This window comes from Oncorhynchus gorbuscha, linkage group LG22 (genome assembly GCF_021184085.1).
Source record: "Oncorhynchus gorbuscha isolate QuinsamMale2020 ecotype Even-year linkage group LG22, OgorEven_v1.0, whole genome shotgun sequence".
In the NCBI taxonomy this organism is placed as follows: Eukaryota; Metazoa; Chordata; class Actinopteri; order Salmoniformes; family Salmonidae; genus Oncorhynchus; species Oncorhynchus gorbuscha.
The window spans coordinates 4,813,317-4,838,250 of NC_060194.1; the positions used below are offsets into that span (position 1 = coordinate 4,813,317).

Genomic DNA, 24,934 nt, shown 5'->3' on the forward strand with positions numbered 1-24,934 from the left:
TGCCGAGATCGATGACATCAGCGACCAGGCGCAAGAACTGAGCCGAGAGCTGGACATCCTGGAGGATGGGATGATGAAGTACTAGGTGCGGTGAGCACGAAAAAGCATCTGCTATTAGATTTTTGGCCAAAAAGAATATGGTTATTTTTTGTCTTACAGTCCACTATTCTGATACTTGTGTGGAAATATGAAAAGTAAACTTTTTAGTGATTCATTGAAACAAGCACCGTTACAGCACACACACATACACACAGGCTTACTTTTAAAATATATTTGTAACTACTTTTTGAGTAAAAAATTTGATGATAAAAATAAAAACAGTAAAAGGAGTCAATATTTTCACCTAGAATTTGTACTACTAAGGAGCAGGTGGTATTTTAACCTTTCTCTTTAGCTTTAGGAATCAGCTAAATGATACGCAAATAATAAAAGTGTAAGAGTTCTATAATAAGAATAAGAGTTCGAACATTTATTTGTGTGATGTTTCCTCTACAATTGTGGAAAAACTGTCTAACTTTTATGAATAACACCCTTTTGAGTACACTCTTGGGAAAAAAAAGGTGCTATCTAAAACCGAAAAATGTTCTTCAGCTGTCCCCATAGGACAACCCTTTGAAAACTAGTTTTTGGTTCCTTGTAGAACCCTTTTGGTTCCAGGTAGAACCCTATTGGATTCCATGTAGAACCCTTACCCCAGAGGCTTCTACATGGAACCCAAAAGAGTTCTACCTGGAACCAAAAAGGGTTCTCCTATGGGGACAGCCAAAGAAGCATTTTGGAACCTTTTTTTCTAAGATTGTAGTAGTATGTTTTAGCATTCTCCTCTACATCTCAGGGAGCGGCTGATGAATACAACCGGACTAAAGGACCTGAAGCGGGTGAGTGAAAACCGCGTTAGGGGGGCATACCTCACGGTACTGTAAAATCAAGGATAAAACACTACCTTATATTTTCCAGCAGCTCGACGAAAGGCACCAACTCATGCTCTCATGGAATATCGTATGATGGTGACAACAGGTAAGGAGCACGAACAGTTGTAACTTTGTCTGATGTCGCCTCACGCTGGTGCAAGATGCAACAGTGTCATGGTTCTTTCTTGGGAAATTATTTACAATAGGTAGATTGAAATGAGGAGGCTGTTTTCACCTATTCTACTAAATGTGTGCATTACCCTTTGCACGTTATTGTGCTGTCTAATATTCTCTCTTTAATGTTTTTAATGAAGAATAACAATTAACATATTTTTTTTGTGATTAAATATTCTAAATTGTTCTAGAATGTAATGTTTTGCAATGTGATCATGCAACACATTCTTTCCCGACATTTGTCAAAAACAACATTTACAGTAGTTTTTCTTTGATGAAAGCCTATACATACATACTGGTACTCCCCAGTAGGAGCAGTCCTCCATAGGAATGAATGGAATTCTACATGTTTCAATGACAAAATTACATATAGTTAAGTATTGTTTGTTCTAGTAGGGATGGTAACATTAGTCATCTCAAAAAATGATACTAAAAAAAAATGTTGATATATTTTTTTCCATTTTTTATTTTTGCTTACCTCACATAATATAATTTAAAAGCATGAATTAAGGTGTCAGAAATGGAATCAATGGGGCAAAAACGAACGTAGACATTAATAAATGCATTTCTATTGCTTCCAAAATATTTTTTACAAGGTGGGGGAGTGCCAAGATGGAGGCACAGTGGCTTCAACACATCACCCCACAACTCATCTAGTGTATATACAAATCACTAATTCCATCTCTTATTGGCTTGTGAGTACAAAACATATTGCCCACATCTAACTGACATTCTTATGGCGGTAACACAACTAAGGAAAGAAACGATCCACACACTCACCTTGTCATTTTGGCTGCAGCAGTCACATCACCAAACAGCCATGACAACAAACTCCCATATTGCCTAAGTGTTCTGCATTGAGCTAGTGGAATGCATGACTTTGTGGTGGCAACACAATTGGCTCAGGGGTAGCCTCTTGTTCTGCACCAGTGTAGTGTCATTTTCACCGCGATGGAGAATCGCATCTTTTTGACACATCTCGAGGAATGGTAGAGGTATTTTCACATTAAAATGTTCATGTTTTAAAAAACAAACCGTGAACTCAACATTTAAAAAAATAACTTTACCTTCTAATCCCATTTCGTAGAGATGAAACACAGATCAATAACTAAATTGTGACATGCAGCAGGACAACCTTTGGTTCCCTACATCTACAGTATATACACTTCTTAACACTTAAAATGAGTTTTGATGCGATTTCTCTGCATTTTGAAAGTACCAACTACCAGCAGGTCAGAGGTGAACCGTTTGGCCACAACCTTTCAGCATGGTGATATGTCACAGTGAAACCATTTGGCCACAACCTTTTTGATTAAATACTTTTTTTTGTCACTTGAGAACAGCCTTGTTTCAACAATCAGCCTGTCACTCACATCAGCTGCATTCATCATCTTCAGGTGTAGTTTAAATATCAGTCCGTATTTAAAAAAAACTGTGTTAATCTTAAAGAATATGTCCAGTTGAATGATCTACTCATACTGCAGTGTCCGAATTCATATTGAAAAGGCAGTTGTTGAAAAGAAGGCAGTCTGTGGTGAACAACTGTACAATGACAGAGAGGTTGCCTTTAGAAGAAATCCGTCCATAGCATTCTGCTCTCTTGTGAGGTATCGATCAATATTTGTGTGACTGTGGAGTTTGAAAAGTTGCCCAGTACAACACGTAAGAGCCCTATGAGTGGTACATGGAAACCTTCATTGAGTCCCTCTGTAAGTCTCTCCACTTTATCTGCCTGGCTGAGGAAGTAGTTCAAATGTCATATCTATAACCTCTTTAAAGCTAGAATCCTTAATTGAAACGATAACAAAGCAGGCACCCCGCCTCTGTTTTGGTAAAAAGCTGCGGAATGCGCTTGGAGATACTGTAGGTACATTTAACAATGTAGTTTAAACGATGGTTTGAGACTATAAGTTATTTATACGTTATATTCTTCAATAATAAATGGGTATATATCATTCATTTATAAGTCCAAAAATGGATGTAGCAAGTAAGGATTCTAGCTTTAAGGACAATTACGTTTTGAGTGAAATTTCAGTGGACGATGAAGATTCGGGTGAAATGTCTTGTCCCAGTTCCATTTCCTCTATCACTTCTGTGTTTGCATATATAAAGCTTTTCTACCATAATTCTCCGTCTTGGTTTGATGTTGAAAGTCTTTGCACCAAAGGCAATGAGATGTGGAAAATGAGGCATGGTTCCAGTGACCTCTATTGGCAGGACATTAATGTGTGTATGTAAGTCACTATGGCATGCGGATGGCATAGCTGACTCAGGTTGCCATAATGGCGCACAGTAGGTGCGTTGGCACCAGTGTGCTGGCAATAGACCGAGCTTGCGATAGGCTGGTATGGAGAGCTCAGTTCATGGAGGCAGGCAAACTTGTATGATGTCCAGCTGGTGCTAGCATTTGATCACACAGATGGATGAGTCAGAGGAACCTGTGGTCCTTCTCGTCACTGCCCAGACGGAGACTTCATTTCGGGGTTACTGTCCAGGGACGTAGGGCCAGCTGATAGAGCTTCCGGAGAGCTGCATGTCGCGGATGAGAGTCTCGATGGGCGTCTTGCCCACCAGACGCATGAAGAAGAGCTGGGAGATGAGGCTGGCGGGCACCGCGCGGAGCGCGGGCAGGCGGAGGAGCAGGCGGCCGAAGCGCTGGGGCTGACCTGGGTACTGCATCCGCTCGTACTCTGTCAGAGCCACCTGGGCCTTCTCCTGCAGAGACTCCACATGGGCTGGGTCTGTCAGGCCACACGCATCTGAGATGGAAGAAGGGAGGAAGAGATTGTTGAGGTGAGGACAAAGTGGGAGGGAGCAGTACTTTATTGAGACAGGACCCTAAATAAAGATGAAGGGTTGCTTTCGTTTTGCACCAACAAGAAAAAGATTCTAACCGACAACTAAAAAGGTTTTTTTTTTCTCTACAATTTTTCTCTCTTCTGTTTTCCTGTTTATTACACATTGCATCATTTCTATCTTTTGTTTATGTGTTTTTGATTTTGGTCATTCAAGCATGATAATGCAAAATTGTTTAATTTACATGTCAACATTTTCAAATCAAATCAAAGTGTATTTGTCACACGCACCGAATACAACAGGTGTAGACCTTACAGTGAAATGTTTACTTACAGGCTTTAACCAATAGTGCAAAATATGGTATGGGGTGAACAATAGGTAGGTAAAGAAATAAAAAGAACAGTAAAAAGACAGTGAAAAACAGTAGCGAGGCTATAAAAGTAGTGAGGCTACATACAGACACCGGTTAGTCAGGCTGATTGAGGTAGTATGTACATGTAGATATGGTTAAATTGACTATGCATAGAGGGGGTGGTGGGTGGCGGGACACAATGCAGATAGCACGGTTAGCCAATGTGCGGGAGCAGTGGTTGGTCGGGCCTATTGAGGTAGTATGTACATATGTACATGAATGTATAGTTAAAGTGACTGTGCATATATGATAAACAGAGAGTAGCAGCAGTGTAAAAGAGGGGTTGGGGGCACACAATGCAAATAGTCCAGGTAGCCATTTGATTACCTGTTCAGGAATCTTATGGCGTGGGGGTAAAAACTGTTGAGAAGCCTTTTTGTCCTAGACTTGGCACTCCGGTACCGCTTGCCATGCGGTAGTAGAAAGAACATTCTATGACTGGGGTGGCTGGGGTCTTTGACCATTTTTAGGGCCTTCCTCTGACACTGCCTGGTGTAGAGGTCCTGGGTGGTAGGCAGCTTATCCCCAGTGATGTACTGGGCCGTACCCACTACCCTCTGTAGTGCCTTGCGGTTGGAGGCAGAGCAATTGCCGTACCAGGCAGTGATGCAACCAGTCAGGATGCTCTCAATGTTGCAGCTATAGAACCTTTTGAGGATCTCAGGACCCATGCCAAATATTTTTAGTTTCCTGAGGGGGAATAGCCTTTGTCGTGCCCTCTTCACGACTGTCTTGGTGTGTTTGGACCATTCTAGTTTGTTGGTGATGTGGACGCCAAGGAACTTGAAGCTCTCAACCTGCTATACTACAGCCCTGTCGATGAGAATGGGGGCATGCTCGGTCCTCCTTTTCCTGTAGTCCACAATCATCTCCTTAGTCTTGGTTACGTTGAGGGATAGGTTGTTATTCTGGCACCGCCCGGCCAGGTCTCTGACCCCCTCCCTATAGGCTCGTCGTCTCGTCGTTAATCAGGCCTACCACTATTGTGTCGTCTGCAAACTTAATGATGGTGTTGGGGTCGATCCTGGCAATGCAGTCGTGGGTGAACAGGGAGTACAGGAGGGGACTGAGCACGCACCCCTGGGGGGCTCTAGTGTTGAGGATCAGCCTGGCAGATGTGTTGCTACCTACCCTCACCACCTGGGTGCGGCCCGTCAGGATGTCTAGGATCCAGTTGCAGAGAGAGGTGTTTAGTCCCCGAATCCTTAGCTTAGTGATGAGCTTTGTGGGTACTATGGTGTTGAATGCTGAGCTGCAGTCAATTAATAGCATTCTCACATAAGTGTTCCTTTGTCCAGGTGGGAAAGTGCAGTTTGGAGTGCAATAGAGACTGCATCATCTGTGGATCTGTTTGGGCTGTATGCAAATTGGAGTGGGTCTAGGGTTTCTGGGATAATGGTGTTGATGTGAGCCATTACCAACCTTTCAAAGCTCTTCATGGCTACGGACGTGAGTGCTACGGGTCTGTAGTCATTTAGGCAGGTTGCCTTCGTGTTCTTGGGCACAGGGACTATGATGGTCTGCTTGAGACATGTTGCTATTACAGACTCAATCAGGGACATGTTGAACATGTCAGTAAAGACACCTGCCAGTTGGTCAGCACATGCCCAGAGCACACGTCCTGGTAATCCGTCTGGCCACTCAGCCTTGTGAATGTTGACCTGTTTAAAGGTCTTACTCACGTCAGCTACGGAGAGCGTGATCACATTCTCAGGGTAAGTGTGCAGTGCAGACCTTTCAATTACAATATCGACCACAACAGTTTTTTTTCTCCTCTCGTCCTTGAGCCCCAAAAGTAAACTTTTTATTTTTTATTTAAACGGGGCACCCGATTCAACTCATCAACTAATCATCAAACCCTCGATCAGGTGTTTTTGTTCGGGGCCTGAAATAAAATGTGTGCTGTCGTGTAGACTCCTCGAGGGCCGGAGTTGAAAAACACCACACTACCATACATCTACATAAGGCCTGTGATTGTACTCTGCACTTGTATTGTGGTGCAAGGAGAGTGTACCACACTCCTCAAGTCTACCAGTATAACCGTGTTCAGGATTTGTCCTCGTGATTTCAGTCAACAGGTGCTTGGTTACCATTAGATAATGTAGCGCAGTGCTCCCCAACACTGTTCCTGGAGAGAAACCCTCTCGTAGTTTCAGTTTATCAACCAGCTAATTATTAGAATTGAGTGCGTTACATAAGGGGAAGAGCAAAATGTATTGGACTGTACTGTAGCTCTCCAGGAAGAGGGTTTGGAAAGCCCTGATATAGAGTGATATGCTTTCCCATTAGAAATACACTACATATACAAACGTATGTGGACACCCCTTCAAATGACTGGATTCAGCTATTTCAGCCACACCCATTTCTGACAGGTGTATAAAATTCAGCACACAGCCATGTAATCTCCATAGACAAACAATGGCAGTAGAATGGCCTTCTTAAAAAGCTCAGTGTCTTTCAACGTGGCACCGGCATAGGATGCCACCTTTCTAACAAGTCAGTTTGTCAAATTTGGGCCCTGCTAGAATGGCCCCAATAAACTGTAACTGCTGTTATTGTGAAGTCTGGGAGCAACAACAGCTTAGCTGCGAAGTGGTAGGCCACACAAGCTCACAGAACGGGACCGTCGAGTGCTGAAGTGCGTAGTGCGTAAAAATAATCTGCCCTCGGTTGCAACACTCACTACCAAGTTCCAAACTGCCTGTGGAAACAACATCAACACAAGAACTGTTCGTCGGGAGCTTCATGAAATGGGTTTCCACGGCTGAGCAGCCACACACAAGCCTAAGATCACCATGTGCTATGCTAAGCATCAGCTGGAGTGGTGTAAAGCTCGCCGCCATTGGACTCTGGAGCAGCGGAAACACGTTATCTGGAGTGATTATTCACGCTTCACCATCTGTCAGTCTGACGGACGAATCTGGGTTTGGTGGATGCCAGGGGAACTCTACCTCAATGCATAGTGCAAACTGTAAAGTTTGTTGGAGGAAAAGTGGTCTGGGGCTATTATTCATGGTTCAGGCTAGGCCCTTTAGTTCTAGTGAAGGGAAATCAATGACATTCTAGACGATTTTTTGCCTCCAACTTTGTGGTAACAGTTTGGGGAAGGCCCTTTACTGTTTCAGCATGACAATGTCCTCGGGCACAAAAAGAGATCCATACAGAAATAGTTTTTCAAGAACGGTGTGGGAGAACTTCACTGACTTGCACAAAGCCCTGTCCTCAACCCCATTGAACACCTTTGGGATGAATTGGAACGCCAACTGTGAGACAGGCATAATCGCCCGACATCAGTGCCTGACCTCACTAATGCTCTTGTGGCTGAATGGAAGCAAGTCCCCGTAGCAATGTTCCAACATTTAGTGGAAAGCCTTCCCAGAAGAGTGGAGGCTTTTTATAGCAGCAAAGGGGGGGACCAACTCCATATTAATGCCCCTGATTTTGGAATGAGATGTTCGACAAGCAGGTGTCCACATACTTTTGGTCCTGTAGTGCATATGTTAAAGTCTCAGCATGTTAGTAAAAAGTCACAGTATGCAAGTCAATAGTTTGAATATGTACAGTAGTCAAAAGTCTCAAAATGTATCAGGTCGACATATAGGTCATCAAGTCTGACATCAAAAAGTATTTGCATGTCAAAACAAATCTCATCAGACACAATCCGCATACAGTACAAGGTGGGAATAAAATAAAACAGACATCTCACCTGGCGAGAAGAGGACGATGGCCTTAAGACAGCTGTACTCGGCAGAGTCCACCTGGAGCCGGCTCAGCTTTTCCACCTGGTTCTGGAACACCCTCACCTGGTCCATGAAGGATACCACCCGCTCGGCCGACATGGGTGAGGAGTGGAAACCCGCAGCGGCCAGCAGTGGGGCCATGTGGAGGGGCAGGGCGGACTGGGCTGCGTTCAGGATGAACAACTCGCTCCAGCTCAACCTGAGGAGAGCTACCTGCTCTGACACAGGCAGCTCTGGGAAGTAGGGGATGTTCCTGGCCCACTCAATGGTGCTGAAGAGCAGCCTAGCTGCCAGCTCGCAGATGTTGTCGATGCCCATGACAGCCCCGCCTGCGCCGGTGGCCTGGCCCTGTTGGTTGTACTGGTGGCCGTAGCGGCTGCTGGGGTAGGGCTCGGCACGCAGCAGCTGGGAGATTAGCTCTGACACGGGCTGCCCACCATTGTTGTTGTAGAAATCAGCCCCTCCTACGCCACTACCGCCACCTACTGGGGTGCCCGTGGGGCTGAGGCTGGAGTGTGAGGGGGGGATACGTCCGCGCTGAACTGCTGGGGTGGGGATGGGGGCACAAAGGGAGGTTGGGGGGAAGTTAAGAAGGGGCAGGGAAATGGGGAGGACGAAAGGGATTAGGATTTGGGTTGAAAAGTAGGGAGGGCAGGGGGGAGAAGTTGAAAGTGAGTCGGGCATGCTCTCTCACAGAAGGTCTGGCAGATTATCAACAGACGGTCTTGACCAGATAAGGACCATCTCATTCCTGAGTGAAGCTGACACAAAGGGGAGCAGACAGATTCCTCAATAAAAGAGGGCAAAATGGAGGACTTGCATTCTTCGAGAATCCTCCAATTGAAGGTTATCCCGAAGAATAAAACAAAAGACAGCAGAATTATCCATTACAATTACATTTCCTCCAATTAATTCTCTCCTGGAGTTCATTTTTTACTATGTAAAGATTTGTATTACCAAAAGTGGGATAACATATGACATTATGGCCTTTGTTTTCAGATTGATTGCTCTCAGGAAGAAAAGGAAATTATTTAGCTTCTTTGTAAGGATGAAATAGAGCGTGGCTATATCAAATACTGCTATAATGCTCCCAACCATAGTTAATGTATTAAGCCATTGGGTGAGTCATTTAACCTTGAGAATTCCACTGTAATATGCTCCTATAGGAGGAGCATATGTGACTCGTTTCAGGAAACTAGGCGCACTACTTCACAGTAGCACCATTTGAGCGTAACATTTTTTAAAATCAAAATGCGGGGGCAGAAATGCCTTCTGGAACATGTGAACTTTCATGTGCCTTAATAACAAACTCGTACGCAATCTGTAAATACGAATAACATTTTTAAATTAAGAGCCTAGTTGGTTTAGCCGCAGAAAAAGTTGGTTTAGCCACGGAAAAAGGCAGAAACCTTCCCGCTAGCCATGATTGGCTGAGATAATGAGTTGGTAGGACATCCCGAGAGATGAGATCGGATTGGTCTGCCATGTAGCACGCTTCTGTCTATAACATGAGCTGGTCAGTATGTGTAGGTAATCCTTTCTAACACTGATTTTGTTTAAAGATATCACATAGTAGAACTGCATCAGGGTTGCTCTCCACTTTCTGGAGGACCGAGTTTTGAAATCAGTGCAATTAGTGTATGATAGCTAAAGAGATGAAGTTCTGGGGTTTGATTACAAATATGCAGACGGAGTTGAAAAGAGAACACACAGAAGGCTGTGGAATAAAACACCTGTCTCCGGAATACATCTTCAAACTAAAGGCAACCATGACTGTGACAGAGGGGAGAAGTGTCCATCCATGTATACAGGTAAGATAGTCTAGCTAGCTACATTTTCAGATATTACATGTTTCTAATTTTGTCAGAAAGTTGTTTTCATTTCAAGTTAAAGTGTACTGTTAGTTAACGTTAACTGGCTAGCTAGCTAACATTGTGTGTATGATCTCTGTAGTAATATTATTCGTATCTCAGAGCCATTTGCATTGCTCGTTATAACCTAATATTAGCTAGCTAACATTGAACCCGGTTGGTTAGGTACCTTAAAATGCATGCAGGGTAGTACCGTTATGGGTTGGGATTATGGTTTATTGTTTAGCTAGTTAGCTAGCTACGTGTCTAAACAAAATATTTCATTATGCAAGTAGCTATTTCAATAGAATGTTTATGTGACTGCAACAACTGCTGAGAGACACAGCTGGTAAATTCACTCTGGCTATATACTCCGATTTCAAAGCACTCTTGTCTTGCGAGAGCACAGAATAACTGATACATTTATTAAGATTAAATTTACGAAAACGCCCGTAGCATATACCAGCCTTTAGTCTTGAAATCTTTGGTTGTTTAGTACATAGCCTCACATGTGAATCCTTAGAGATGGGTGGGGTTAGGAGGGTGTGAACGATGCTTAATGGGTGTAGACAAAGAAGAGCTCTCCAGTAGGTATCAAATATTCAATGGCCATTTTCACAAAAGTGAGGTGACAAGTTTATCAACTTTCAAAGCATAATTACTTTCCCATTGTTCCTCAACTGTAGTGTATGTTATACCATTCTCTAGCTAGAGTCTCTACTTTTATCCAATGTAAAAATAAAAAAACGCACAATTTCAAATGTTGCTACATAAGACCAAATCGAGCCAGTCGGTCACAGATAACGGAAGGCAAAGTCATCTAGATTAGACTGAAGAGGAAGCATTTAGAGTTAAATTCCTCTACATTTTCTGCAACAGCTCAAGTAAATCATTGTGGGCTATATCACTCTGACCCTTTACCTTAGGCTACAATAATGCCTCATATCAACGACATAGGGATAGTGTATTTGACTTAGGGCTTCATTAGGTTATAGTATAAAATGGCATATAACCATGGTAACGGTGGAACAGTCACTACCGGTACTACCAGACAGATAGAACGTTATACACAGTACCAGTCAAAACTTTGGACAACCTACTCATTCAAGGGTTTTTCTTTATTTGTACTATGTTCTACATTGTAGAATAATAGCGAAGATATCAAAACTATGAAATACCACATAAGAAATCATGTAGTAACCAAACAAAAGTGTTAAACAAATCAAAATATATTTTATATTTCAGATAATTAAAAAGTAGCCACTCTTTGCCTTGGCTACTTTGAAGAATCTCAAATATAAAATATATTTTCATTTGTTTAACTGTTTTGGATACTACATGTTTCCATGTGGGTTATTTCATACAGTAGTTTTGATGTCTTCACTATTATTCTACAATGTAGAAAAGTTTTTTTTTTTTTTATAAAAAAAGAAAGACAGAAAAACCCTTGAATGAATAGGTGTGTCCAAACCTTTGACTGGTACTGTATATTCAAATCACTATGGGGCTATAGTTACAGTTGAGATACAGACAGTGATGTGCGTGAATGACTGGTGCTCAGGGGCGCAGGTGGCTTGCTCTTGTATCCCTCTCATTCACTCACGCAGGCACTAGATTTGATGACAAAGTGCATGGCATCAAGACTGTACCCATGGTAAGCCAGGGTAGTTATTTGTGACATGGATAATGGCCCACATGAAAAAATACTATAGTATACTATGGTATAAATACTATAGTATTCACTGTATTGTTTTTGCGGACTAAAGTCTGTGGATACTGTAGTACTTACAGTTAACTATAGTATAAATACTGTAGTAAAATAAAACTGTAGTATATACTATAGTAATTCAGGTAGTGTTTTTGCAGATTATGGTATACTGTAGAATTTACTGTTGTGTTTTTATGGAAATTACTGCACAATTTAATATAGTGCGTTCATTTTATTATCTTTGACACAGAAGTGAAGACTTTCTCCTTGAGAAACCTACTGGCAAAATACTAAAAGAGCAAATTTTCCGTAACCTGCAGGTAAGTCTGCAGTCCTGCTCAGTTCTACAACCTGTAGGGAACACAATATATGATCTATACTTGGCATGTACTGTATGATCTTCACTTATGGGTGGCACAAAGTGTGATATGGGGGGAGGGGAATAGGTAGGGTATATGCAAAATAATTATTGTAGTATTTAGCTACGTTTAAAAAAAATATTGTTTCTGCAGTCATTTCTGTAGTATTTACTACAGTGTTTTTTGGAGAGGATAATACTGTAGTATTTACTACAGTGTTCTACAGTATACAACACATTCCTTAATAAGTACTACACATATTAGAGGGATACTGCAGTTTGTATTATAGTATTCTACTGTATACTACAGGTTACTATATAATTATATAGTAAGTACTGTAGTATTCTATAAAAAACTGTAGTATTTTCTCATGTGGGGGGCCATGTAATGGTAAACAAAAGTTGTTTTTTGGGGCAGAAATCTATGGATACAGTCCCTTCTTGACTGGAGTTCATGTCTCATAAGTCTACATAAACATATTCTGCATGAATGTACACAGAAATATGGGTATGCAGGCGTTCTATTGTATGTGGACAGGAAAAGTACCTTCTTTGCGCATTCCTACACGAAAGCACTTCTCCAGGCGACAGTACTGGCACTGGTTACGATGATGTTGGTCGATCTGGCACTCTCGATTTGACCTGAAATATAGATCAAAACATGTCATCACTGCTATGCCATACACAAATGATAAGGACATTTAGCTTAGCTGACCCTTAGAATAGCTACATAACCCTTGGTAGAAATCTATGGTAGCATATACAGTACGTGTAATATCACTTTAATAATAATATAATAATAATAATAATAATATGCCATTTAGCAGACGCTTTTATCCAAACACTTACAGTCATGTGTGCATACATTCTACGTATGGGTGGTCCCGGGAATCGAACCCACTACCCTGGCGTTACAAGTGCCATGCTCTACCAACTGAGCTACAGAAGGACCACTTTAATGGAGGAAGGTCACTTCAATGTGATGTAAAACATTTCCAGGCAGTTGTGAGTTACCAGATCATATCTAAATGAATGCATAACATTACTAGAGGGTATAGGTAAAAAGCTGAAGCATAAAACACGATGTGATACAAAATAAGCTTCTATTTAAATATATTATAGATATAAGCTGGTTTACAGAACCCGGTTATATAACTACACAGCAAATTCTCCACTTTAAATCAACACGGACAGTGTTAAACTTAACACGGGGCCAATGTCAACCAGGGGTCCACACTTTTCAGTGTTAAGTTAACCCTGAAAAGTGCGCTGATTACACTACAATGGTGCCGGAGAAGAAGGCAGACGTTTTACGTGTCCCCAACCGATAGTTTTTTTGTTTGTTTATTTGCGTTTTTGTAACTTATTTTTAAACTTATTTTATACACAATGTTGCCATTACCATCTCTTATAACCAAAAATAACTTCTAGACATAAGGACTGCGATTACTCACCAAGGACTGGCAGAATCCTTTTTTCCTTCAACGAGTCTGACGAACCAGACCCAAATGATATACTGCTTTCTCGGGAACAGCCCCAGATCCCCGTGATTTGCGTGAAGAGGAGGCGGAGAAAAAGGGGCCAGACGGCAGGCTGCCTTCTGAGAATTTGTAGGCGATCTAATAAAACCCCACTTCCTTTCATTCTGCTAGCAAATGTGCAATCTTTGGAGAATAAAATCGATGACCTACGCGCAAGATTAACGGGACATTCAAAACTGTAACATCTTATGCTTCACGGAGACGTGGCTGAACAAGGACACTATCAACATACAGCTGGCTGGTTGTATGCTGTACCGGCAGGATAGAACAGCGTCGTCTGGTAAGACAAGGGGCGGTGGACTATGTATTTTTGTAAATAACAGCTGGTGCACGATATCTAAGGAAGTCTCAAGCTATTGCCCGCCTGATGTAGAGTATCTCACGATAAGCTGTAGACAACACTATCTACCTAGAGAGTTTTGATCTGTATTTGTCGTAGCTGTTTACATACCACCACAGTCAGAGGCTGGCACTAAAACAGCATTGAAAGGGCTGTATTCTGCCATAAGCAAACAAGAAAACATTCACCCAGAGGCGACGCTCCTAGTAGCTGGGGACTTTAATGCAGGAAACTTAAATCTGTCTTACCAAATTTATATCAGCATGTTAAATGTGCAACCAGAGGGGAAAAAACTCTGGACCACCTTTACTCCTCCACAGAGAGATGCATACAAAGCTCTCCCTCACTCTCTATTTGGCAAATCTGACCATAATTCTATCCTCCTGATTCCTGCTTACAAGAAAAAATGTAAGCAGGAAGCACCAGTGACTGGATAAATAAAAGGTGGTCAGATGAAGCAGATGCTAAACTACAGGACTGTTTTGCTATCACAGACGGGAATATGGTCCGGGATTCCTACGATGGCATTGAAGAGTACACCACATCAGTCATTGGCTTCATCAATAAGTGCATCGATGATGTCATTCCCACAGTGACCGTACGTACATACCCCAACTAGAAGCCATGGATTACAGGCAACATCCACACTGAGCTAAAGGCTAGAGCTGCAGCTTTCAAGGTGTCAGGACCCGGTTACGAACCCGGGTCTCCAGAGTGAGAAACAGTCACTTAACCAACTGAGCCACGAATAGTTGGCAGAACCCAGAAGATGAGGCAGACACAGCAGTACTTGAGACGGTGTATTTAATGAAGTAAAAATTGAAGTTCTTCAGGAAAACATGTAACTCCACAACCTCAAAAGGAATTCCACAAGAACAAAGGGAATCCTCCAAGACAAAAAGGTAAATCCACAAGGTGGAAGGTATAGCACAAAAAGCCTAAAAAAATACTCAAAAACAAACAAACAAGAACAAAAAAAATCAGAATTCCACAAGAGAGTCCACCGAGATCAACAAGAGTTCACAGAGTACTTGGGCTGGGTGCTAACATACAAACACAGAGCAAAGGACTGAGGAAAATAAAGGGTTTAAATACAATCAGGGGAAACGAGGCACAGGTGCAAATAATAATGGGGATCAAGGGAAAACAAAAGGTCAAAAGGCACAATGGGGGCATCTAGTGACCAAAAACCGGAACAACCCTGGCCAAATCCTGACACAAGGAGCTGGACTCTAACCCAGAAGCTTATAAGAAATCCCGCTATGCCCTCCGACGAACCATCAAACAGGCAAAGTGTCAATAAAGGACTAAGATTGAATCGTACTACACCGGCTCTGAAGCTCGTCGGATGTGGCAGGGCTTGCAAACCATTACAGACTACAAAGGGAAGCACAGCCACGAGCTTCCCAGTGACATGAGCCAACCAGATGAGCTAAACTACTTCTATGCTCGCTTCGAGGCAAATAACAATGAAACATGCATGAGAGCACAAGCTGTTCCGGAAGACTGTGCGATCATGCTCTCCGCAGCTGATGTGAGTAAGACTTTTAAACAGGTCAAGATTCACCAGATGGATTACCAGGATGTGTACTGCAAGCGTGCGCTGATCAACTGGCAAGTGTCTTCACTGACTTTTTCAACATGTCCCTGTCCGAGTCTGTAATACCAACATATTTTAAGTAGACCACCATAGTGACTGTGCCCAAAGACACTAACATACAATCACTGACAAAGACATGAGGGAAACAGAGGGTTAAATACACAACATGTAATTGATGGGATTGAAACCAGGTGTGATGGAAGACGAGACAAAACCAATGGAAAGTGAAAAATGGATCAGTGATGGCTAGAAGGTCGGTGACACATACGGTTCCCCGTTATTGGCCACCTTACTATTTTGTTCAATTACAAGATATCGCCGTTTAATTTAGTTCATAAAAGAGACAACAACCTCGTATCTGAAGTGTTTACTAGAGAATAAATATAAATAATAAATATATATATATAATAACCATTTAATATATAATAAATATATCTAAAAATAAATAACATATACTGTTAGCTATATTTCAGAGGTAAAATATGTATATTAAATGATGTGTGGTCTGTCATGCGGTCTAATTTTACAATATACAGTGTGTCCCACAAAATGTGTATACTATGAAAACTCTCAAAACCTAGCTTAACTTACATAAACTGCAATGAAAATTGGTGGTCAGCTAGCTAGAAGAGTGTCTTTAGTCTCAAATTGTACCGTCCATTTAAATGTTTAGCTCGCGGTGATTTAATCGTCTAACCGCTAGTGTTTCTGAAGTTGGGGGGAAATTAGTTAGCTAGCTATACACCTAAATTATAGAAATCATGATGATGATAACTAGCGGTAATGTTTAGTGTCTATGCTAAATTGTCATACATTCTTCTTCTTTACCACAGATTCCCACAAGGTCTCAGACTCCAGGATGCTTAGAAGGAGCAAACAAATGAATACAGTCAGACAGAGTTGTCGATTTCCATTGTCCCTTGTAATGCTATAAAGGTCAGAAAAAGACACTCCCATTTTGCTAAATTAGCTAGCTATCTAGGCCACTCACCATACTAACTGATACAGATTGATTCACTACTTAAATAGTTATGTTTATGTTATTGAGTAGGCCTGTATATATATATATATATACAGTGGGGCAAAAAAGTATTTAGTCAAGCCACCAATTGTGCAAGTTCTCCCACTTAAAAAGATGAGAGAGGCCTGTAATTTTCATCATAGGTACACTTCAACTATGACAGGCAAAATGAGAAAAAAAATCCAGAAAATCACATTGTAGGATTTTAATGAATTTATTTGCACATTATGGTGGAAAATAGGTATTTGGCCAAAGTCAATACTTTGTAGAGCCACCAGTTGCAGCAATTACAGCTGCAAGTCTCTTGGGGTGTGTCTCTATAAGCTTGTCACATCCAACCACTGGGACTTTTGCCCATTCGTCAAGGTAAAACTGCTCCAGCTCCTTCAAGTTGGATGAGTTCCGCTGGTCTACAGCAATCTTTAAGTCATACCACATATTTTCAATTGGATTGAAGTCTGGCCTTTGACTAGGCCATTCCAAGATATTTAAATGTTTCCCCTTAAACCACTCGAGTGTTGCTTTAGCAGTATGCTTAGGGTCATTGTCCTGCTGGAAGGTGAACCTTCATCCCAGTCTCAAATCTCTTGAAGACTGAAACAGGTTTTCCTCAAGAATGTCCCTCTATTTAGCACCATCCATCATTCCTTCTATTCTGACCAGTTTCCCAGTCCCTGACGATGAAAAACATGAAGCATGGTGGTGATGCTGCCACCACCATGCTTCACTGTGGATATGGTGTTCTCTGGCTGATGAGAGATGTTGGGTTTGCACCAGATATAGCATTTTCCTTGATGGCCAAAAAGCTCAATTTTAGTCTCATCTGATCAGAGTACGTTCGTCCATATGTTTGGGGAGTCTTCCACATGCCTTTTGGCGAAAACCAAACGTGTTTGCTTATTTTTTTCTTTAAGCAATTTTTTCTGGCCACTCTTCTGTAAAGCCCAGCTATGTGGAGTGTACGGCTTAAAGTGGTCCTATGGACAGATACTCCAATCTCCACTGTGGAGCTTTGCAGCTCCTTCAGGGTTATCTTTGGTCTCTTTGTTGCCTCTCTGATTAATGCCCTCCTTGCCTGGTCCATGAGTTTTGGAGGGCAGCCCTCGCTTGGCAGGTTTGTTGTGGTGCCATATACTTTCCATTTTTTAATAATGGATTTAATGGTGCTCCGTGGGATGTTCAAAGTTTTGGCTATTTTTTTATAACCCAACCCTGATCTGTACTTCTCCACAACTTTGTCCCTGACCTGTTTGGAGAGCTCCTTGGTCTTCATGGTGCCGCTTGCTTGGTGGTGCCCCTTGCTTAGTGGTGTTGCAGACTCTGGGGCCTTTCAGAACAGGTGTATATATACTGAGATCATGTGACAGATCATGTGACACTTAAAGTGCACACAGGTGGACTTTATTTAACTAATTATGTGACTTCTGAAGGTAATTGTTTGCACCAGATCTTATTTAGGGGCTTCTCAGCAAAGGGGTTGAATCAATATGCACGCACCACTTTTACATTTTTAAACAAAGTATTTTTTTATTTCACGTCACCAATTTGGACTATTTTGTGTATGTCCATTGCATGAAATCCACATCTATTTAAATTACACGTTGTAATGCAACAAAATAGGAAAAACGCCAAGGGGGTGAATACTTTTGCAAGGCACTGTGTATATGTATATATATTTGTTTAATCTAAGTAATACAATTATTAATATAACAATAACATCCTTGTTATATTGTAAGGTAAGCTCTTTCTACATGTTGCAATAAAGTTGGCTAAATTAGGAGCTCTTTTTTTGATTGTACGTATTTTCACTTGGTAATGAGTAATAAGTCATTATATAGACATTGCTCACATGTAGCTATAAAGTTACAGCACCCTTTAAATAGCTAAATCCTGTGTAAGAACTATCGAAAACCTTGTACTTATTCAGATATTACAGACATGCACTAGTGTGTTTATTTTCTCATTTGGATGGCGCTTTCAGAAGCAGATGATTAGATTGCCAGAATGGGTAGCGTACTATGTATTACATGCAAGTACACTTCCAGATACACTTCATTTTAACTAGCTAAATCCTGTGTAACACCCAGTAATTACATTGTACTTATGCAGATATTACAATTACTCTGTGACAACATTGAGTGTAGATTTTGAAGACTGCGCATTTACGAGTAGGTAATTAGAGCCCTTTGAGCTTCCAACCTTTGTTGGAATCTCGGACACCCAGTGCATCTGTCCACAAAAGATTACAGTTATTACGGATATTATATGCAGCTGAGAAGAAACTAAACATTAAATTTGAATCTTGCCCATTTCTGACAAGCATAGTAACATGAATTTGTTGTTACGCCTCTGTAATTACAAACCGCAATTACAACCAGTTACATGTTGTTATTACAGTGTAACTATGAGTTATTACAATTAACTACAATACTTGTTACAGTATAATTACACATGTAATGACACTGTAATAAGGACCCCTTCAAATGAAATGTTAACAACAACAAAAAAATCTACCTGCAGTAGAGCATGCTGGGAAATCTGATAACGAGGGGTGTGGTTTTGAAAGGACTGTTTTACACTCCACATAGTAAAACTGACACAATCTCACTCAATACTGGTTATTAACACCAACACTGGGGTTATTTTACACCTCTGAGTGTTATTTTCACAGAGTTAATTTACCTTCTGAATCAACACTAGAAATGTTACACTGAAAAACACTAGGTAACACTGGCCAATTTTCTGTGTATATACTGTATGACCCAATCCCTCTCTTTCCTTAGATGATCCTTGGCATTAAGTATTGCATCTTGCTCATGGATCTTTCATATGGGCAGAGTGGCTGATGTAAGAATGACAAAATCTCAGTGAGGAAGAAATTCAATCAACTGACTTCAAGGCCAGTTTTGTAGAAGCAAACACATGAATTTGTATGATATCTTCTGGGATTTAAATCAATAAATAGCATACCGCAAAACAGCACAGTACATTACAAAATATCACAATATAGAGCTGAACAATACAATTAAATGCAATAGAGGTGTATATTCAACCCTCAATTTTTGCGTATTGTTGTCTACCAATAATATGGACAATCAAAACATCTGCCAATAAACAATGGTGTGTAACAACGTTTAATTCAGCTATTCTCTTCAGAGATGTGTCATGAAAGGCTCTCACTTAAAGGAAAATACCACTCAAAATCCGTCTTTTGGTATTTGATTCATTAGTCCACTGTTGATACAGTCCCAAAATGTTTTGCATTTCACCACTCAAGTTTTCAAGACGTAGAACTTTCAAAACGCATCGTACTGTGACACTTTCTGTATTTTGAAAGTTTTATATCTTGACATCTTTGCTGACATACCAAACATTTTGGGACTGTATCAACAGTGGACTAATGAAACAAATTCCCCAAATATCCCTTTAAGTGAGGGATGACTCAAATGCATTATGCGCACTGCTGTGGGAAATTGTAACAGCTCTGCACAGTCAACAATGTATTAATGCACAACTCATTCTAGCTATTTGCATCCATTTGCTTTGTACAAATGGGATATCAAGGATAAGGACAAACTAAGAGATCAAAAATAAAGGCTCAGTGACAAAGCTATTACCCAGGTGTATGCTACAGTTTGGTGGAGAAAGAGGTGAATTCTCCTCTTACAATGTAAATCGCTTTGAGCACTTTAAAGATGCACTATGCAGAAATCGCTCCGACCACTTCCTGCTTGCTAAAATTCGAATAGTTTGCCTAATTTCAGTTTATGTGACAAAACAAACAAGTATAGTCTAGAGAATTATTGTACTATTTAAAACGTTGTTAAATATATTTTCCATAACCAAAAATATTGTATTTTTAGCTGTTTGAAGCTGGTGTACCTAACAGAAAGTAAAACACTCAAAAAGGAAACTTAAGAACAGGAAGCATAGAAATAGGTCACATAGAACAGATCTACTGCTTCTTAGACTTGCTTTCAATGAGAATGACATATCTATAACCCACTATAACCCATATCTATAACCCACATTTGGGTTGGGTCTCCCAAAAGGTTACACATGCAGCTCTGTTATAATTATCCATCCACTTTGAGAATCCATAATTAAATCACCACAATTATGAATTAAGTCTCACCTGCAGGTATAGTTGAGGTTGTTCTGTTATAATTATCCATCCACTTTGAGAATCCATAATTAAATCACCACAATTATGAATTAAGTCTCACCTGCAGGTATAGTTGAGGTTGCGCCGGATGCTTCTCTTGAAGAAGCTCTTGCAGCCCTCGCAGGTGAACACACCGTAGTGCTTCCCACTGGACTTGTCCCCACACACCACACAGTCCACCACACATGCCTTGTCCTCGTCCCCAGCCTCCATGTCACTGCCCCCTGCCTGGGGCGAACCGTCCTCCTCCTCTCCCCTCAGATAGCTCTTGTCCCCCAGCCCGTTGGTGCCCCCGTTGGGGTCTCCCCAGCCCCCACTCACCATGGCCATTGTTTGATTAGCAGACCACAGAAGGAATGGGAGACAGCCAAAGCTTTCGGTAGCTGCCGTCTAAACTTTCTGACTTTCTTTTGTGCTCCGCTGTTCAGAGTTTAATATTTGAAGGTTCTCTGTCTTCTCATTTAATCATTTGTTTGGTCCTTAAAGTGTGTTGGAAACTAAAATAGTCTGCCTGAAAAATACCCACACCCTCTTTTAATTTATAGAACAGTATAAATGGTGTAGAATGTTTGTCCTCCCACCAAAAAACAATAGAGCTGTTTTGTCTCCTCCCCTTACAATATGATCCGGAAATAGTTAAGCCTTTCACTTTAGAAACTTTTGTTTTGCATGCCTGTGGCTTCCAATGGCCCCTGTTTTTCTTTCTCCTTTACCAGTTATTCACTCTTTTTCCTTTGGCCCATGTCCTCCGACGGCTGTCTTATATTATAGAGGTCAAATTGTTACCGCTTCAGCCACTTTCAACAACGGACCGAAACACACCCCATTCACTAGCTCTCGAAAACCCTTATTATCCGTAGGGTTTTTTACTGGTTAGCTTCGCCCACGGTTGGCTGCGTGTGAACTGCAATTCAGAAACTGTGTTTTAACGTTTAGAAACGTCAATAATCATCACTTGCGAAGCGGTTTTTCGAAACATGTGATATGCCCCTTATCTTTCATATCAGCAAGAAAGAATCTTTCAAATAAAAAAAGATACACTTAACAGTAGCAGTTTCTCACACGTCCATATGCTGTGCGCGCCTCCAGTTGACGAAATATACTTCCTCCCCAGTTAACGCTTACACACAGGTGTTCTGAGCACGCCAGTCCTTATGTTTCCAAAACCTTACCGCAAGCGATGCGTTTTAACGTTCAGAACGGGCGTTGAAGCTCTTTTTAAAAAACTCCCAGGGGACAGAAGATACTATCTTCAATAGTCGCTGAAGGTAGTTGGCGTCTATGAATGAGTTACGCATTCACTAGCACTTTGCACATGATTAGAGAGGGAAATTCTCTCTCACTCCCTTCTCTCTTTGGCAAGAATAATGGCTGAAAAAGAACCTTGCTAGTCCTTAGCACATGCCTGGAGACGGAAGCAGTGGCCACCCCTCATAAAACAGTCATGCCGTTTGCCTTTCTGATAGTGTTCATGTCGAGACCTAGTCCTGCTGCCATTCTGGAATATATAACTTATATCCTGGCATCAGAGAGAAATAATGCAAAAGCCTTGTATGCTTACCTTGGGAAGTACACTCATATAAAATGTCAATGTCTTGTTTTTGCTAGATCACTCTTACAGCCACGGCGGGAGTGAGGGTACAGACAGAGCGAGGCAAGAGACGGGTTTACCAGCCATCCCCAGAGCACCAACAACGTTCTGGTTGACAAAGAGCTCTTCCAGGTCACCATTAGCAAAACAACTTGCTGTTTCACAGCTCACTGTGTGGCAATGTCATCAAGGCACACAGAAAGCCACTATCACGTCTCAGCTGTGGTTACATCTACCCCCTCTGTTTAACTACATCAACCAGTCTCTCTGGCTCTCTTCAAAAGGATCTTTAGCTCAAGGAAGTGCCCTCTCTTCCTTGTTTGTTGTTGCAGAGGGCTAGGCTGTAGCAATATCATCGGTCGTTGTGGCGAGACCAGTCTCTGATTCAGACCCTCCAAAATTAGAGAGCACAGATGAGATAGAAATCCAAAACAGCCTCCTTTCCACCCCTCAGAAGTCAGTGGAGCTACTCTAAGCACTCACTCCAGTCTTTTGTCAGTTCTTTCCCACCGAGCACTATTGACTTGTGGCCCTGTGCTCAGTCCGTGTGGGTGCTTCCCGTGGCTGAGGCAAGGGGGAAGGGACAGGGCTTTCTCTCCTCCCTTTGGCTGCAGAGTCCACAAATTTAATTAAGATTTTTTTTTAAAGAAGGCTAGGCTCTAGACAGTGTTGCAAGCCGCCACACTGACCATCCTCTCTCTCTCTCTCTGTGTCTCTCCTGCTCCCTCAGTTTTCTTCAGCCTGTGTGTGTGTGTGTGTGTGTGTGTGTGTGTGTGTGTGTGTGTGTGTGTGTGTGTGTGTGTGTGTGTGTGTGTGTGTGTGTGTGTGTGTGTGTGTGTGTGTGTGTGTGTGTGTGTGTGTGTGTGTGTGTGTGTGTGTGTGTGTGTGTGTGTGTGTGTGTGTGTGTGAGTGAGAGAGAGAGAGAGAGAGAGAGAGAGAGAGAGAGAGAGAGAGAACAAGGGGGAGAAAAAGAGAGAGGGAAGGAGAGGGGCTCATGTGTGTGCTCAGGGATTTGACACTGCTATTCAAGCCCTACGGTTGCCATGGCACCAGCTGCCTTATATGGACATTGGAGTCAAAGAGCAGAGAGTGTGCTGTGGGGCTGACACACACACACAGAACGTGGAGGTTCGCTCTCCTTGGAGAGAGGCATGACCCCAAGGCCTGACTCTAAGCACACGGCAAGAGTTACCCCCGACCACGCCAAACAACTCGAAGCCCTCCGACAAATAAACAAGACCACTCTTATCATGGCTCTGTATAAGCTCCCAACACAGTGTGGGCTTTTTAATGGCAAAATGTTAAGCTACTTGTTTGTTAAGTTTACTCTGTTCCCACAGGCAGGTTATGCAATAGGCTATATTACATTTTTACATTTCATAGCTGAAACAAAACACAGATTCTTCTACAAACATTGACTTCAGTAATATGAAGTAGTCCTACAAATGTTTTCTAAGTGTACTGCATTAACCCCGCAAATGATATTGCCTGCACTTTGACCCCTAGCCCATGAATAGACAGCTTAAGACCCATCTCATTGTGCAACACCAACAGCAAAAAACGGCACATTTTTGGTCATCGCCGTTTCACAAAGGTTCTCTGTTTCCGTAGCTCCCTTGCTTTGTGGAGCGCATGGTGATTTGTGTCTGAGGTTAGCCCCAAAGGTCACGCTGACTTTCACACCCTGCCTGGCGAAACCCAGGGTCCTCCTAGATAAAGAAACAAGGGCAGGAGAGAATAAAAACTATCCTGGCTAAGAATGCAGAAAAACATGTCATGAATCTGATCAGGCATATTACTATGATGTTATTTGAGAAATGTATATTTTATCGCTATAGAAAGACATTCTTAAGTACCTAAAAAAAATGTCACCAACATCACTTTTTTCCTTGTTCAGATCCAGATAATGTGTAGCATAATAAGGACAGTGTATCATAATAAGGACAGTGTAGCATAATAAGGACAGTGTATCATAATAATAAGGACAGTAGTATAATAAGGACAGTGTAGTATAATAAGGACAGTGTATCATAATAAGGACATAATAAGGACAGTGTATCATAATAAGGACATATAATAAGGACAGTGTAGCATAATAAGGACCGTGTAGTATAATAAGGACAGTGTAGTATAATAAGGACAGTGTATCATAATAAGGACAGTGTAGTATAATAAGGACAGTGTAGCATAATAAGGACAGTGTATCATAATAAGGACAGTGTAGTATAATAAGGACAGTGTAGCATAATAAGGACAGTGTAGCATAATAAGGACAGTGTATCATAATAAGGACAGTGTAGCATAATAAGGACAGTGTATCATAATAAGGACAGTGTATCATAATAAGGACAGTGTAGCATAATAAGGACAGTGTAGCATAATAAGGACAGTGTAGCATAATAAGGACAGTGTAGCATAATAAGGACAGTGTAGGACATAATAATAAGGACAGTGTAGCATAATAAGGACAGTGTAATAAGGACAGTCATAATAAGGACATAATAAGGACAGTGTAGCATAATAAGGACAGTGTATCATAATAAGGACAGTGTTTTCATAATAAGGACAGTGTAGTATAATAAGGACAGTGTATCATAATAAGGACAGCGTATCATAATAAGGACAGCGTGGACTTTAGCATAATAAGGACCGTCATAATAAGGACAGTGTTTGGAATATCATAATAAGGACAGTGTATCATAATAAGGACAGTGTAGCATAATAAGG

The 24,934-nt window shown here is 41.5% G+C and overlaps 1 protein-coding gene across 2 annotated transcripts; it reads right to left on the reverse strand.

Moving 5' to 3' along the window:
- Positions 1–1,531: 1,531 nt before the first annotated feature.
- Positions 1,532–22,926, reverse strand: LOC124009497 (nuclear receptor subfamily 2 group F member 6-like). 2 transcript variants are annotated; one of them, XM_046321321.1, is made up of 4 exons: positions 20,678–22,926; positions 12,497–12,591; positions 8,000–8,575; positions 1,532–3,844 (listed from the first exon to the last, which is right to left on the reverse strand). In XM_046321321.1, the coding sequence occupies exons 1-4, from the start codon at positions 20,944–20,946 to the stop codon at positions 3,570–3,572; spliced, it is 1,215 nt and encodes a 404-aa protein (XP_046177277.1). In that variant the 5' UTR covers positions 20,947–22,926; the 3' UTR covers positions 1,532–3,569. The 2 variants fall into 2 exon arrangements, with proteins under 2 accessions (XP_046177277.1, XP_046177276.1); XM_046321320.1 differs by having other exon boundaries at positions 8,000–8,578; positions 20,678–22,925.
- Positions 22,927–24,934: the final 2,008 nt, after the last annotated feature.

Excerpts from the sequence above, each read along its gene's own strand:
- LOC124009497 (XM_046321320.1), bottom strand. The coding sequence starts at position 20,946 with ATGGCCATGGTGAGTGGGGGCTGGGGAGACCCCAACGGGGGCACCAAC. Across the intron at positions 12,592-20,677 it reads AACCTCAACTATACCTGCAG|GTCAAATCGAGAGTGCCAGA; the intron begins GTGAGACTTAAT and ends TCTATATTTCAG. Across the intron at positions 3,845-7,999 it reads CATCGTCCTCTTCTCGCCAG|ATGCGTGTGGCCTGACAGAC; the intron begins GTGAGATGTCTG and ends CTTCCATCTCAG.